Genomic DNA, 13,814 nt, shown 5'->3' with positions numbered 1-13,814 from the left:
GTGAAGGCAAGGGGGGAGAATGATAAGCAATCTCTTATGAAGTTCTGCCAACTAAGTACACTGAAAGGACAGAAGAAAAGGGAATAAAGGATGTAAGTAAGAGTCACTAACATTTTAGCTCTTGGAATTGTTGGGAAGGAAAACACTTCCTCTACCCTCTTACGTTCATTAATTGGGAATCTGCAAATTAAATTGACAAAAGCAGATTACCATGAGAAAAAAACATTTAACTGTGGATGACTACATGCAGGGGTTCACAAAGAAACGTGATTTGAAGGGCTGGCTACAACTGGGGGCTTATATACTACTTAAGTGACAGGGAGTAGGAGAAAGGCATCTTCTGAAAAACATGACTTCTTGGTGGGGGGAGGGAAGGGCACTTATGGGAGAACAAATGACATTTAGGAAAGACAAATGTTACATTAGGAGAATATACGGGAGATATGGTAGTTTTAGGAAAATGTCTGTTTGAGTCTGGTGCTTGGAACTCTTCTCTAAGACTGTTTCCAAAAAGTAAGTAAGTAAATAAATAGAAAAGGTGAAAAGTCTTAGGGGAATTTTATTTCTCCATGAGGAAAGATCTATGAATCAGTGTTTAAAGTTATATATACTAAGTTTTATGGCACTAGAACAATTGTAATACATCCAAACATTGACAATAAGGACTTCCCTGGTGGCACAGTGGTTAAGAATCCTCCTGCCAATGCAGGGAACACAGGTTCGCCCTGGTCCGGGAAGATCCCACATGCCATGGAGCAACTAAGCCTGTGCGCCACGAATACTGAGCCTGCGCTCTAGAGCCCGCATGCCACAACTACTGAAGCCCGCGCGCCTAGAGCCCAGGCTCCGCAACAAGAGAAGCCACCACGATGAGAAGCCCGTAGCCCCCGCTCGCCGCAACTAGAGAAAGTCCGCATGCAGCAACGAAGACTCAACACACTCAAAAATAAATAATATTCAAAAAACCCCAAAACATTGACAATAGCCATAGCAGCAGGATATCCAAATGATGTCTGTCTAAACCTTTAGGTCTGTATATCGTGATAAAATTGGAAATAGAAAAAAGCTATCAATCAACACCACTATATATTAATGACAAGTTTGGTTGTCTGGGTGCTGGTATCAGGGCTCAGTTTGAGTATGTAAAACTCAACAGTGTTTTGATTCACAAAATCTGATTAAAAGTAAGTTAGATGCAGAGAAACATGGTTTAAAATAGTATATACATTTTCATCATACACATAAAATACAAGAATATTTTCCTTTAATCCAGATTTTCACGTCATGTTTAATGGGAAACAACTAAAATGTTATGCAAACAACCCAGGAGGGAAATTTTTACTATTTTTCTTTTAGATCATATAATCTTTCTTCAAAATCTGTACATATTCTCGTGATGTTTTCAAAACTAGATCTTGATTTAGATTTGACTCATCAGTAGCTCCTAGATGAGAAGCTCTATAGCATGCTGATTCAATTCAGCAGCAGCTGAAAAGAAAAAGAAAGGATTATATTCTTTACCTAAAATACTTGAGTTAACTAAATATAAGTTAGTAAAAAAAAAAACGTGAGACCTTTCTAAGCATTCAGAAGAATGAAAAGTATCTATACACGACATAACACAAAATACAAGATTACTAGTATATAATTTGCCTGTGGTTGCACGATGAATTAATTGCTCTTGTGGCTGAGTATCAGAGCTTCTGGCTTTCTCATTCGTCATTCATTTACTCAACAACCATCTGCTAAGGTGCTGTGACAAGCACTGAAATTACAAGATGAAGGTGACACAGTCCACCCTGAAACATCATGCTAGAAACGGGAAAAACAGACAAACAGGCAATTTCCATACAGAGTCATAAATACTATGACAGGTATAAAAGAGGGTACAAGGAACACTCAGAAGTGACACCCAGCTTTGTGTCAATACTGTCAGCTTTTTGGTGGAGGTGGTATGTAAGTGGATACCTGAAGGACAAGGGAAAAGTACGGGAGATGGAGGGAAGAGGCAAATACAAAGACTAAAGGTGAGGAAGAGCACCTGTGGGATTGCAAGCAGTCTATTTGACTAGATGTAGAGCAAAGGGGCAGAGGAAGGTAGTAAAGAGATAAGGCTGAATACTATGGCAGGACCCAAACTGATTTGGGTGTTTTTATTCCATGATAAGGAATTTGGAATTTTTCCTGAGAGCGAAAGATAAACCAATGACAAAGTCAATGACAGGAAATTTTAATGTCAGCCACTAAGTGACAGCTACACGAACGTGACTGCTTGAGTCTGGGTTTTTTGGCCTTAATCACTGCCAGAAACTTGAGAAGTTGATAAACCCCATGTTTTCTAATAGTGTCAGTGTGCAGGTTGACAGTTCCACAGGGATGGCAGAAGTAGAGAGGAAGGATATAGCCAGAAATAAAAAGAAATACATAGACTTTTTGAGATTTTTTTTAAAGCTGTGGAACATGCTGAATAAATGAGGAATCAGGATATTTTTCATTATGAATGTTCATTCTTTCACATTTTTTCATTAGATATGTATAAGAAAAGATATTTAACCTATCAATAGTATCTGTCATCCAAACAATGGAAAGAGATGCCATTTACTACTGAATATTTACAGTTTATTTCAGAAATCAATGTCTAAATTTAATTCATAAATTTCAGCAACATACCTTTTTCTAGTACTCTAGTTATATTTTTTTCCATCTCCTGCCACATCTGAAATAAGTCAAATATTATTTAAGTTAGACATTTTTGTAGGAATGATGTATAGCTTATGAAATGTGGCCTTTAAATAATACTTCTAGAGACTAGACCTAATTTGAGGATTGCTTAAATAGAAAAATAATCACATCAATAAAATAAAATAAATTCCTACTTATTTTGATTTTAGATAATAAAGAACATATATATGTAATGTTATTTAGATTAATCGGATAAAAAGTACAATAAATATCAGTCTACTGAATATACATAATTTCAGAGGGTGATATTTGATCTTATTGGTACAAACAAGTTTAAACGATTAAAGTCATATATATATTACAATGAATGCATTACTTTGCAATTCTTAGAAAAATTGCTCTTTCTAAAAGTTTAATCAGTTTTTTACTCTAATGGATCTTTCCTTAAAATGAGTTTTCCTTTCTTATACTTCTATATAACTAAAAGTTTAAGGTATGTTCTATGGTAATAATTTTTCAACATAGAATCTTAAATACATAAAATGGAGAAAATGGTTCCGTTGTAATGTCATGTCAAAATTCTACTGGCAAAAAATTAAGTAAAGGTATTTTGCTGTCTATATTAGGACTGAAACATTTATTTCAGAAAATCTGCTTGAAGAAAGGAAAAGTAGAGGCTAGAGCCAGTTTTCAAACTCAGTTTCTGATTCATGACTTTCTAGAATTAGAAACAAGGAAAACAATACATAATTCTTTAACTGTAACTTTGTTTCCATTCTAGAAATTAGGGCCAACTTTTTGAAACATTTGACTAATTATAGTTATCTACTTAATTATGAAATGTGTGGGAACATTTCAAACTGTATTACAAGTGTCTCCACCTAGAGTGTCCTTTTAGAAATCTTTCCTATAAAAGGCACCCTCTCACTAAACAGGGTCTCAAATAGTATACTGAACATGACAAACACTGTGATGATAATGATATCATGATAGCCAACGCCTTTGTAAATTTTAGGTGCGAAGACAAATTTTTTGGCTAGCAGGTTTCCCAATATTTTCAGAGACTGTTTTCCATAACACTTTTCTGACAACAGCACTGTAGAGAGGCCCTATGAAATGAATAATGTGACAACATTACTAGACAGGTTTTGTGAAATTAATAACTCATAACAGATGAAGGAAGAAGCCTTTACTGAAATAATTTTGTATTACCATTAATAAACACTGCAAAATGTAGGTCCCGTTTTTACATGCGTTGAATTAGGGAATGACCCGTGTAGATTACTCTCTTTTCCCCCAAAAGCTCTTTTCCTTCCAAGACCCTTATGTTGATTTCTAGGTGAAGTAGTTGGGGGAAGTAGTTGGAAGTCGAACATTAATAAGGAGAACAGGGCTTCCCTGGTGGCGCAGTGGTTGAGAGTACGCCTGCCGATGCAGGGGACACGGGTTCTTGCCGCGGTCCGGGAAGATCCCACATGCTGCGGAGCGGCTGGGCCCGTGAGCCATAGACGCTGAGCCTGCGCGTCCGGAGCTTGTGCTCCACAACGGGAGAGGCCGCAACAGTGAGAGGCCCGCGTACCACAAAAAATAAATAAATAATAAGGAGAACACACCTGCATTTTTCTTTAAACTGTTCCATTTAACAAAAACACAGAAAGGTGAGAAAATTATACACAGGAAAATAATATATCAGCAAGTTTTAATTTTAAAGATTTTTAGTTAGAAGGATTCTCTCACAACTGGTAGTTTCCAAACTATGTCCCATAGTAATGGAAGGTCCCCCACTGAGGACACTGCAGGACTGAAGGAAAAAGAAGTCACAGCTTCAGGGTCTCCACCACTCCTTTAGCTAAACAGCTCTATATTTGTCTCTGTTTTATATCATACAGTTTCATGCAAAAAAAAATTTTTTTTAAAAAGAAAGGTTCTTTTCCTTGAAAGAAAATTTTTTAAGGTATGAGAGTCATTGATTTAGTCAAAGTCCCTAATTTTACAAAAGAGGTAACAAAGGGTCAGAGAGACTTTGTCACAAAGCCAACGTGTCACAAAGCCAACGGCCTTCTCACTGAGTCTAGAGAGAGTTCTACGCCAGCTACTTCCTCAGATTAAGAAAAAGAAACACATAGATTTTTAACTATAACTCAGAGAAAATGAATATGTAAAACTTTGTCATGTAGCTCAATAACGTTTGATGCATGAGACATGAAATAGTAGCTTTCTAACTAAATTATATGTTTCAAAGGCATGAACAAGAATAAATTATCATAACTGCTATTAGTAGCAGTCAATATATTTAATTTATAAAGCACAGATTTTTTTTTAACCACAGGACAGGGAACTTGAAGGAGAAAATCTTTAGTTGTATCACACAGGCCAAAATTTAGGAGATTCTTCTTCTTTTTAAAATTATTATTTATTTATTTATTTTTGCGGTACGCGGGCTTCTCACTGTTGTGGCCTCTCTCGTTGCGGAGCACAGGCTCCGGACGCGCAGGCTCAGCGGCCATGGCTCACGGACCCAGCTGCTCCGCGGAATGTGGGATCTTCCCGGACCGGGGCACGAACCCGTGTCCCTGCATCGGCACACAGACTCTCAATCACAGCGCCACCAGGGAAGCCTGAGGAGAATCTTCTTTAAAAGGATATTCGTTTCCTCCAAATAAAACTTGGTTTACCGAAATGAGTCAACAAATGAATTATCCACGTTGTGGGTTATTTATAGCAAAATTTAAAACACAAAATAGATTTCTCTTTACCATCTAGCATACTTCAATCTCTCATCATTAGTTTGTATGTACAAAAAACATGAGTGTAATCTCAATTAGAATTTAAATCCAGTCAGAAATTACAGGCTAATTCCTTGGCCTAAAGTTTCAACGTGAAGACTTACACTCCTACCCTCCTCATGAGAGGAGGGGAGATTTACCCAATGCGTGAATTTGGGAGAAGGAACTAAGAAGTGCTGGCTTGCTTCCAAATCTCTTCTTTGAGAAGGTGTGTGTGCCCTCAGCACCGGGAACTGGGGTCTGCTCTCATGCCCACAGTAAGCAGCCTGCCCTGGGGCGGGGGTCAAGCATTTGCTTCCTCCCCTTAGGCCTAATTTGGGATGAAGTATTCTGAGGCCCACTGTGACTGCACACCTAAAGCACGTCCTCCAATTCGTTAGTTATGTGTCAGTAACAAAGCTCCTTAGTTGATCTCCAGCTGCTGACTCCCGCGTGCTGAACTCAGAAGGGGAAGAGAAGTGTCATCTGCCACCTACCCACCACAGCTCCAACAAGGCAGAGGACCACACGACACTGAGGGAACGTTTTCTTCTTCTTCCCTGACTTTATAATTAATGTACATTGTTCAAGACAACCCCCACTATAAAGTAGGGGAAAGGTGAAAGGAACATTTTAGAAAGAAACGTAGTGAAGCCAGTAACAATATGAAGCACAACAAGTATGTGCTCGTTCACCCAACTGTAATATATTACTGTTAAATTATATCTGAGACTGCAGGCTGGAAAATAATGTTGCACTCTCTTTTTAAGACCATTTTGATAAATATATACACACCACACACATACACATGCACACTCATTTCCAAAGTTAATTTATTTTCAGTAATTATTGATACTTTTAAAATTTGATATCACTCATTGTAAATGTCACGAAAATGTAATAAAATCAAGTCATTTAAACCACTTCAATTCATTATCCAATTGTAAACAGGCTAAGGTATGAAGGAAATTACACTTGGCAGTCTGTAGATATTAAGTACATATATTTTGCTGCAGAGAGAAGAACTGAGGAAGAATTTGTAGATCAAAGAGCTGAAAAACTAAGTACAGGAAAAAAAATGAATGAAAGAAAAAGAACTGTTAAGAAGTTGAACTATTACCTCTATCTTTCAAAAGATAAAATGGCTACTCATTTGTCCATGTGGACAAAATGAAGTGGGAACAAGAAGGATTATACTGATATAATAAACTGAGACAATAAACAAGTTTATTGAACTCTGCCTGTGCCTTATGAGAAACTAGCTCAACTACTCTGGTAATTTGATTAGAGTTAAAACTCAAGAGTGGATAGGCACTGCCTTGGTGATGTAAACACGAGGCCTAATTTTTTAAAAAGAAATGTGACTCAATATTCTGGTGAGACACAAAATGTTGTGTCATATAAAAAGTCAAAGTCTTAGGAATATTAATTGTTTTAGCTTCAGTGCATTTGTATGACCACATTTAGAAAGAGAGTTGCTAAACTGAATGGACATTTGAGCAATTTTTTAAATTACTTAAATAAATCATTAGAAAAATTTTCAAAGTGTCAGTAATGCACCAAAAGTCCAAAATCAGTCAATGTAAAATGTAATCCTCCTACTTAAGACAGATTTAAAGGGCATTTATTAACTACTGTGGCCATGCATCGTGTTCGGCACACAAATACCTAAAAACTCTTGAACATAAAAAATCTTTAAACCAGTGAGATTGTGTCTGTTATAAAGTTGTCTGGAATAGATTTTTAAGTTTTCAGTTCTTGAAAAAATTCTATGTGCAAGAAAATCTAACAGTGATGTAGCTATTTTGGCTAATGTTAACTTTTTGTATTTTATAATAATATAATTAAATAACACAATTGAAAAAAACTGTAAAATTACTTCTGATATATAGGACCAAACATCCCAGAATTAACTAGAATGTGAAAACTGAGGGTAAAATTAGCAAGACAGATACGTAGTAATCTCCTACCCCCACAATGGTATCAACTGCTAAGACTGAACTTCATGTACTGGTGAGGGAGGTAATAAATCTGTGTTAGGTACATGGAGAAAGCTTGCTGCTACAACCAGCGCAACTGAAACCACACACCTAGAGCAGTACTTTGCTATAATTATTTTCCTTAAAGTTAGGGGAAAATGCTGAGTAAGATAAAACTTCACAGTAGGAATAGTCCAAAATGTTAAAACATTGCAAATAAAGGAGAATGATAAACAAATGCAATCTTAATGCCATTTTTAACATTTTACTTTGTAGAATCATAGCTAAAACCTTTAGAAGGCTATTGTTTTATCATGTCCCATCCAAAAACCCACCTCTTTCTATCATTTTAGACAGTACGTTAACACCTCTCATAGTATTATTTTATGTTTTCCTAGTAGAAATAATTATATTCCTAGCAATTCCAGAAGGCACCTTCTTTCTGTAAGTCTTACTAAGAATTAGGTGAACAACAACTGTATAATAACTCTTCTGCGGCATTCTGTAGTGATTATGGAGATGTCTTTGCATCTTGATAGAGTTAAGTAGTGCTCTTCAATCTCTCTTATTAAAACCAGCACGATTTGGCAAAGACCCCACAAGGGAACTATGTATACCTAGTAACTACAACATTGAGTTTAAAATAAACTATTTTCCGATTTATCTAGAATTACTAAAAAAATAAACTCCTCTTTCCTCCAAAAAAATTAAAGGAAAAAATTCCCGCAGAAATTTTCTCTCACATTGTTTTTGCATTCACACACTCTTTCATCTTCATCTTGTAAAATGATACATTGTTTGATTTTTTGGGTGACAACCCATGAGAACATTCTAAGTTTACATCATGCTTAGCAACTGACAGAGGGCTTGACATGCATTTTCTTTCCGACCCTGGAGTCCAGTTTCATGGCTCTGAAGCACTTAGACCCAATTTAGCCACAGCACTGTCTAAGAAACCTTAGCTTTGCTCTTCTATGATTTCTTACGACGTGAAGCCAAATGAGAAAACAGGTTGAGACTTCATTTAACAAGGCCTACTTTTCTCTGCATCAAGAACGTCATGAAAACACCATCAAAACCATAACCCCGTGTGCACTGAGTGAGATGCATATTTTAATAACAATGATACACAATGAAAACCAGTTGCAATTTAAAGACTCCCCATCATAGTCATCATTCATCCTGGTGATGGCAAGATAGAGACATAAGTGGACTTCATTTTAAAAGTTTAAATATTTGCTTTATTTACGTATTTAGAAATGTTCTACAATTGCTCAGCAAGACATTTTATAAAAATTCAATAAAAATGCTCTAAGTAAAATAGCAATTAAGGATGCACTCTCATGTACGAATATGACAAAAAATTTAACTTAAAAACAGAAATTAACATATTTAGTGCTACAAGTCTATTTAATTCACAAAAAGGATTTATCTAGGATTCCTTTAAATAAAAAAAATCCATATATGGTTAAGTGTTTGGATGCCAATCATTCACTTATGCTTAGGGGTAGAAAAACTAGGGTGCAGCAAAACTTGAAAATGATTATGAACCATTGCCAAACTGAAATCAATTAGAAGGTATATCTTTGGTTATTAGGCAATAATATTTAATTTCTAAAATAGGATTTAACTGCAGTTTTTCAAGAAATTTAAAATTTGTCAGTTTAATTACATTTACTGAATAAAGTTAATGATAAATCTCTCTTGAAAATGAGAAATCCAGGGACTTTAAAAAATCATAAAATTTCTGTCTCTTTATTAGCACAATTAATTATGGCTTTTACTTCGTGTGTGTAAGTCAAATAAACAATTCAGAATTTCACCAAATTAAAAACAAGAATTATTATCAGAAATCTGAAACGCAAGAAAAAAAGGATAGTATAACTAACCTTGGTCAAGTACATCTCCATGCTCTCATGTGAAGGGCGTGAACTTGAGGTAGAAATCTCTAAGTTTTCTCCTGGAGTAAGATATCTATTGAGCACTAAACTATTATTAATATTTCCTACACAAGGTGGCTTCAGGACTGGCCTCGTAGTAAGAGTGCTGAGTAAAGATCTGTGCTGCTGTTTCTCCACCAGCAGTTTGGTACTGACCTCTGCCAGCCTCTCATTAGTCCTGGGAAGATGGCAAAACACCAATTTCATTAATTGCATTTTCCCTAAAAGATTCGTAAATGATTTGCATTTTTTTAATTGCCATAATAGTAAATGGAATGTCCCATTAAACCACGTTTTAACACTGAAAATGGGTCAGAGCAAACCTATTATAAACAATTCTAGGTGTAAAATTGTTCTAAAGAAGTATATATGTGTCTGGGGGATGCTTAACTAACAAGTAAGTCAGAGTCGGGAGAGGAGAGAAATGGTGCCAGCGATGGAGACGGCTTAACAGGTGACGCTTGCTGCCTTCTGCGATGGCTGCACTTAGACACCCACCTTTAGTAAACCAGTTCAGGGATGAAAAAACAAACCATCCCCCAAGGACATTTTCAAGCATTTGCTTTCACCACCCCTGTATACACATTTCACTCATTACCTCAGAGGAATTAAGCATTCGGCACTGAGGAATAATCTAGAGCAGCGGTCCCCAACCTTTCTGGAACCAGGGGCCAGTTTCGTGGAAGACAACTTTTCCATGGATGGGGATGTATGGGGGTTGTCAGGATGGTTCAGGCGGTAATGCGAGCGATGGGGTGCGATGGGGGGGCGGCAGGTGAAGCTTTGCTGGCTCGTCCACCGCTCACCTCCTGCTGTGCGGCCCGGTTCCTAACAGGCTGCGGACAGGTACCGGTAACACTGTTACTGAGGCACTGGGGGTGGGATCTGCCCTTGCGGTCTTCCACGCACACCCTCACGCAGGCCACCGTGGTAATTTTAGACACTTTGTGAATTATACGGCCCTTCGCCCCTCTGTTACTTTCCCCTTATTTCACAAGCATGCCTTTATGTAGAGTAGAAAAACTTCAAATACAGTAGTTTGTCTCAGGGCGCCCTCTAGCGATGATACCAAAGATCATAATCAAGAAAGTAAATTTACCAAATGCTAAAATGTGACGCTTTGCGTTTAAGCGGTAATCTTCCAAAAAATAATTAAACTCGTTAATATTTCTATTTACGGGAATTCCAACAAGAAATTTTATCTCAATTACAAAGTTTCAAAAACACTTAGCTTAAAGACTAAATCAGGTTAACTATTGGGTTGGCCAAAAAGTTCGTTTGGGTTTTTCCAGTAACATCTTACGGGAAGACACATAGAACTTTTTGGCCAACCCAATATATGAAAATATAAAAAATAAAGTTATGTAAAACCAACAAAAAGGTGGGGAGATGCAAACTGGACTCACATTTTAAAGGTGACTTCACTTACTAACATCATTTTCCAAAGTTATACTATCTAGTTAGCTTTCACTCCTACTAATCTCATGAACCTGGCTCAATAAAAATTATGCTTTAGAGGCAAATTAATGAGCTAAATTTAAATTTATTTTCTATGATTCTACGTTTTGACTTACTTGTTTCGTTTATTTGCCAATGACTTTCTAACTTTTAGTTCTTCGAGGTAGAGTTGCTTATATTTTTCCAACTCTGCTTTAGTAGAATCTTCTTGAAAAGTTTTCATTTTGGAGAGTTCAGATTCCAGATCTTTAATTCTCAGTTCCATTGGACTTCTTATTGAAGCATTATGATTCTCTCTTAACTGCTCTAAGTTTTCTTGAGATGCTGCTTGTGTCTAAAGTCAAATAAAAACATACATGTTTAAAATAATTATAACCTGAATAATTATAGTATATTTGTTCCCTTCAGTTTTGTGTCAATGATTCAGAGAGCAATTTTAAATGTGAAAAAAAAGCTGAACTTTAAAAATATTTATCATCAATGTAAACTGAGTTAAATCTTAATTATAAAATTAAAGTTGGATCATTCTTATATTCGTACTCATGCAATCTGATAATTCAAAGAATAATAGGATCAATTTTAAAATTTTTAAATTGAACAATACAGCTAAGAATAATCCAAGAGTATAGTACAATTTCTAAATCATAATATTTTATTTTCATCCTAATAGTTTTGTTTTATACCAGTTGGTCTTAAAAATAAAATGATTCTCTAGTGAGAATCATTCTGAAAGATCAATTTAGTGAGAATAATGATGGAAACTGAAATATTTAAAGGGAGAAACAAATGCCACCTTCCTTCCAGAAATTTACAAAACAAACTGCTATAAGGGAAGTAGAAGAAACACATAAAATGTATACATCCGAAATGTAATTTATAGTGAAGTGAATTAAAGCACATTACAGATCAGAAAATTAACCTGTAAAAATAGGTTGACTTCTTTTAATTTTTCTATTATATCCTGTCTTGCTCTTTCTTCAACCTCCCATTTATACTGCTCTACTTGACTGTGTTCTATCATATTCATTTCTATATGACTTCTGAGGTTCACTGCTTCTTGTTCCAACTTCTTTTCATTCTTCTCTAGTTTTTCACATTTCTTTTGCATTACTTTTATAGATAATAACGCCCGTTGAAGAACTTGATTTTTTGCACCCAGATGTAGACATTCTGAAGATTCAGTTTCCAGTTCTGCTGTAAGGTCATCAATCTGCATGAATAAAATAAAATCGCTTGGTAATTAGGGACGTAGACTGAAAATAGCATAACTCGAAACCAGTATTAACTTTTAAAATAAATTCAGTTACAATAAAATGGTGTCTATATTGTAGTGTGTAGGACCTTGAATTACTAAGAAAATGAAGAAAAAAGTTCAAACCACCAAGAGCCACAAATATATATCCTTCACTGTCATCATTGTTACACAAAATTTGCATTTGATTTTATACTTTTATTCTTCTATTGTTTCATGCCTTTCCTCCATAAAATGACTATAAGTCACCTCTTAGTAGAAAGCCTCTTACTCCTTCCCCACTCCCATTTTAACCCTCCATGATTTTTAAAGTTTTAGGGATATCATATTGAGTTATTTAGGGCTGAATTAATAAATGCCTCCCAAAATAAGACTCGGAAAGTCAGCCTCTAATGAGTCTTGTAAATATGGCTTCTAATGCCATAAGCCTTTTTTCTGAACTACAAATATTTTACGCTAATTTGAATTGCATTCCAAGGAGAAGTGCTTCACAGGGTTAAGGAGAAATCACATCTCCCAGTGTAATAGTTTAGCGAGATGATCCATACATTTTTCTGAACAAAAAAATGCCATTAATTCTTGCAATGCTTTGTTACTTTCCACAGAATAAGAGAACATACTAAACAAAACAAACAAAAAAACTTGCTGGAATTTCAAGGACACTGAGTTGGGAAGAACTACTTCCCTTTAGACAGAATGATTATTTGGTAAGACAAGGCAAGTGGATGTGGTAGTTTAAAAACATGTCTACATGTTTTTAAACTGGTGGCGCAGTGGTTGAGAGTCCGCCTGCCGATGCAGGGGACACGGGCTTGTGCCCCGGTCCGGGAAGATCCCACATGCCGCCGCGGAGCGGCTGGGCCCGTGAGCCATGGCCGCTGAGCCTGCGCGTCCAGAGCCTGTGTTACACAACGGGAGAGGCCACAACAGGGAGAGGCCCGCATACCGCAAAACAAAAGAAAAAAAAAAAAACATGTCTACAAATTCTTTGACACTTATCTCACGAAATTCTCAGGGCTTCGCAAGACTGTTAATGGAAGCCTGACGGCCCTTGAAGAGGCTGAAGGTGACAGCTTCTAGGCAAGGGAAGAAAATGACACTGCAACCTGGAGGGAGGGGGACTCTACCTACAAAGCAGCTGAAAGTAAAACTGATGAGAGGGATAAGCTAAAAAAAAGACTATTAAATATAAAGGACCCAGGACTCAATGGGTTCAAATATCTGTATCCCATTTACAGTATCTCCACATGCCCAAATAATGCTAAAACAGAGAAATAGCTTCTGGACTAAGATCAGATTTAGAGTGCTGCCAGGAAAACATGGTCTAAAGATGAAGCCAAGACTGTAGAACCCTTTATTAACACCCTGGAAAGACTTAAGTTGGTGCCTCAAATTCCTTTAAGGATCTTAAAAAAGCATAAGAATTTTAAAGGCATCATCCTACAAAGTTTCGCGTCCTACCATCCTACAACAGCTTCACAAGAAGCCCAAGGGGAAGAGCTTATCTCAAAAAGATTTGGGAGGGTAGCTTTTCCAATGTCATGAACCCCAATAAAATTCACAGGACATTCAAAGCTTTAAAGAGAACTGTGGTAGCAAAAACACTGCTTGCTAGCTTGCATTAACAGAGACCAAGACAGTACAAAATGAGAAGAGGCCTCTGGGATTTTCTTAGAAGTTCTGTAAGTCCCCCTTCCTCCAGGTTTCAGTGTCATTTTCTTCCCTTGATGGCTTGAGA

At 36.5% G+C, this 13,814-nt stretch overlaps 1 protein-coding gene across 1 annotated transcript in view; it reads right to left on the bottom strand.

Moving 5' to 3' along the window:
* Window positions 1-1,276: 1,276 nt before the first annotated feature.
* The window catches only part of LOC132488546 (ankyrin repeat domain-containing protein 26-like), a 145,026-nt gene continuing 132,488 nt past the window's right edge, over window positions 1,277-13,814 (bottom strand). Inside the window, 6 exon segments of the mRNA XM_060096844.1 lie at window positions 1,277-1,477; window positions 1,480-1,488; window positions 2,671-2,716; window positions 9,316-9,544; window positions 10,941-11,158; window positions 11,744-12,034. Of these exon segments, the coding sequence (XP_059952827.1) occupies window positions 1,353-1,477; window positions 1,480-1,488; window positions 2,671-2,716; window positions 9,316-9,544; window positions 10,941-11,158; window positions 11,744-12,034 (918 nt within the window). The 3' untranslated portion in view covers window positions 1,277-1,352.

This window comes from Mesoplodon densirostris, chromosome 4, assembly GCF_025265405.1.
Source record: "Mesoplodon densirostris isolate mMesDen1 chromosome 4, mMesDen1 primary haplotype, whole genome shotgun sequence".
Lineage (NCBI taxonomy): Eukaryota > Metazoa > Chordata > Mammalia > Artiodactyla > Ziphiidae > Mesoplodon > Mesoplodon densirostris.
Note: the sequence above shows the minus strand (reverse complement) of the source record. Positions and strands in the feature narration are given on the sequence as shown.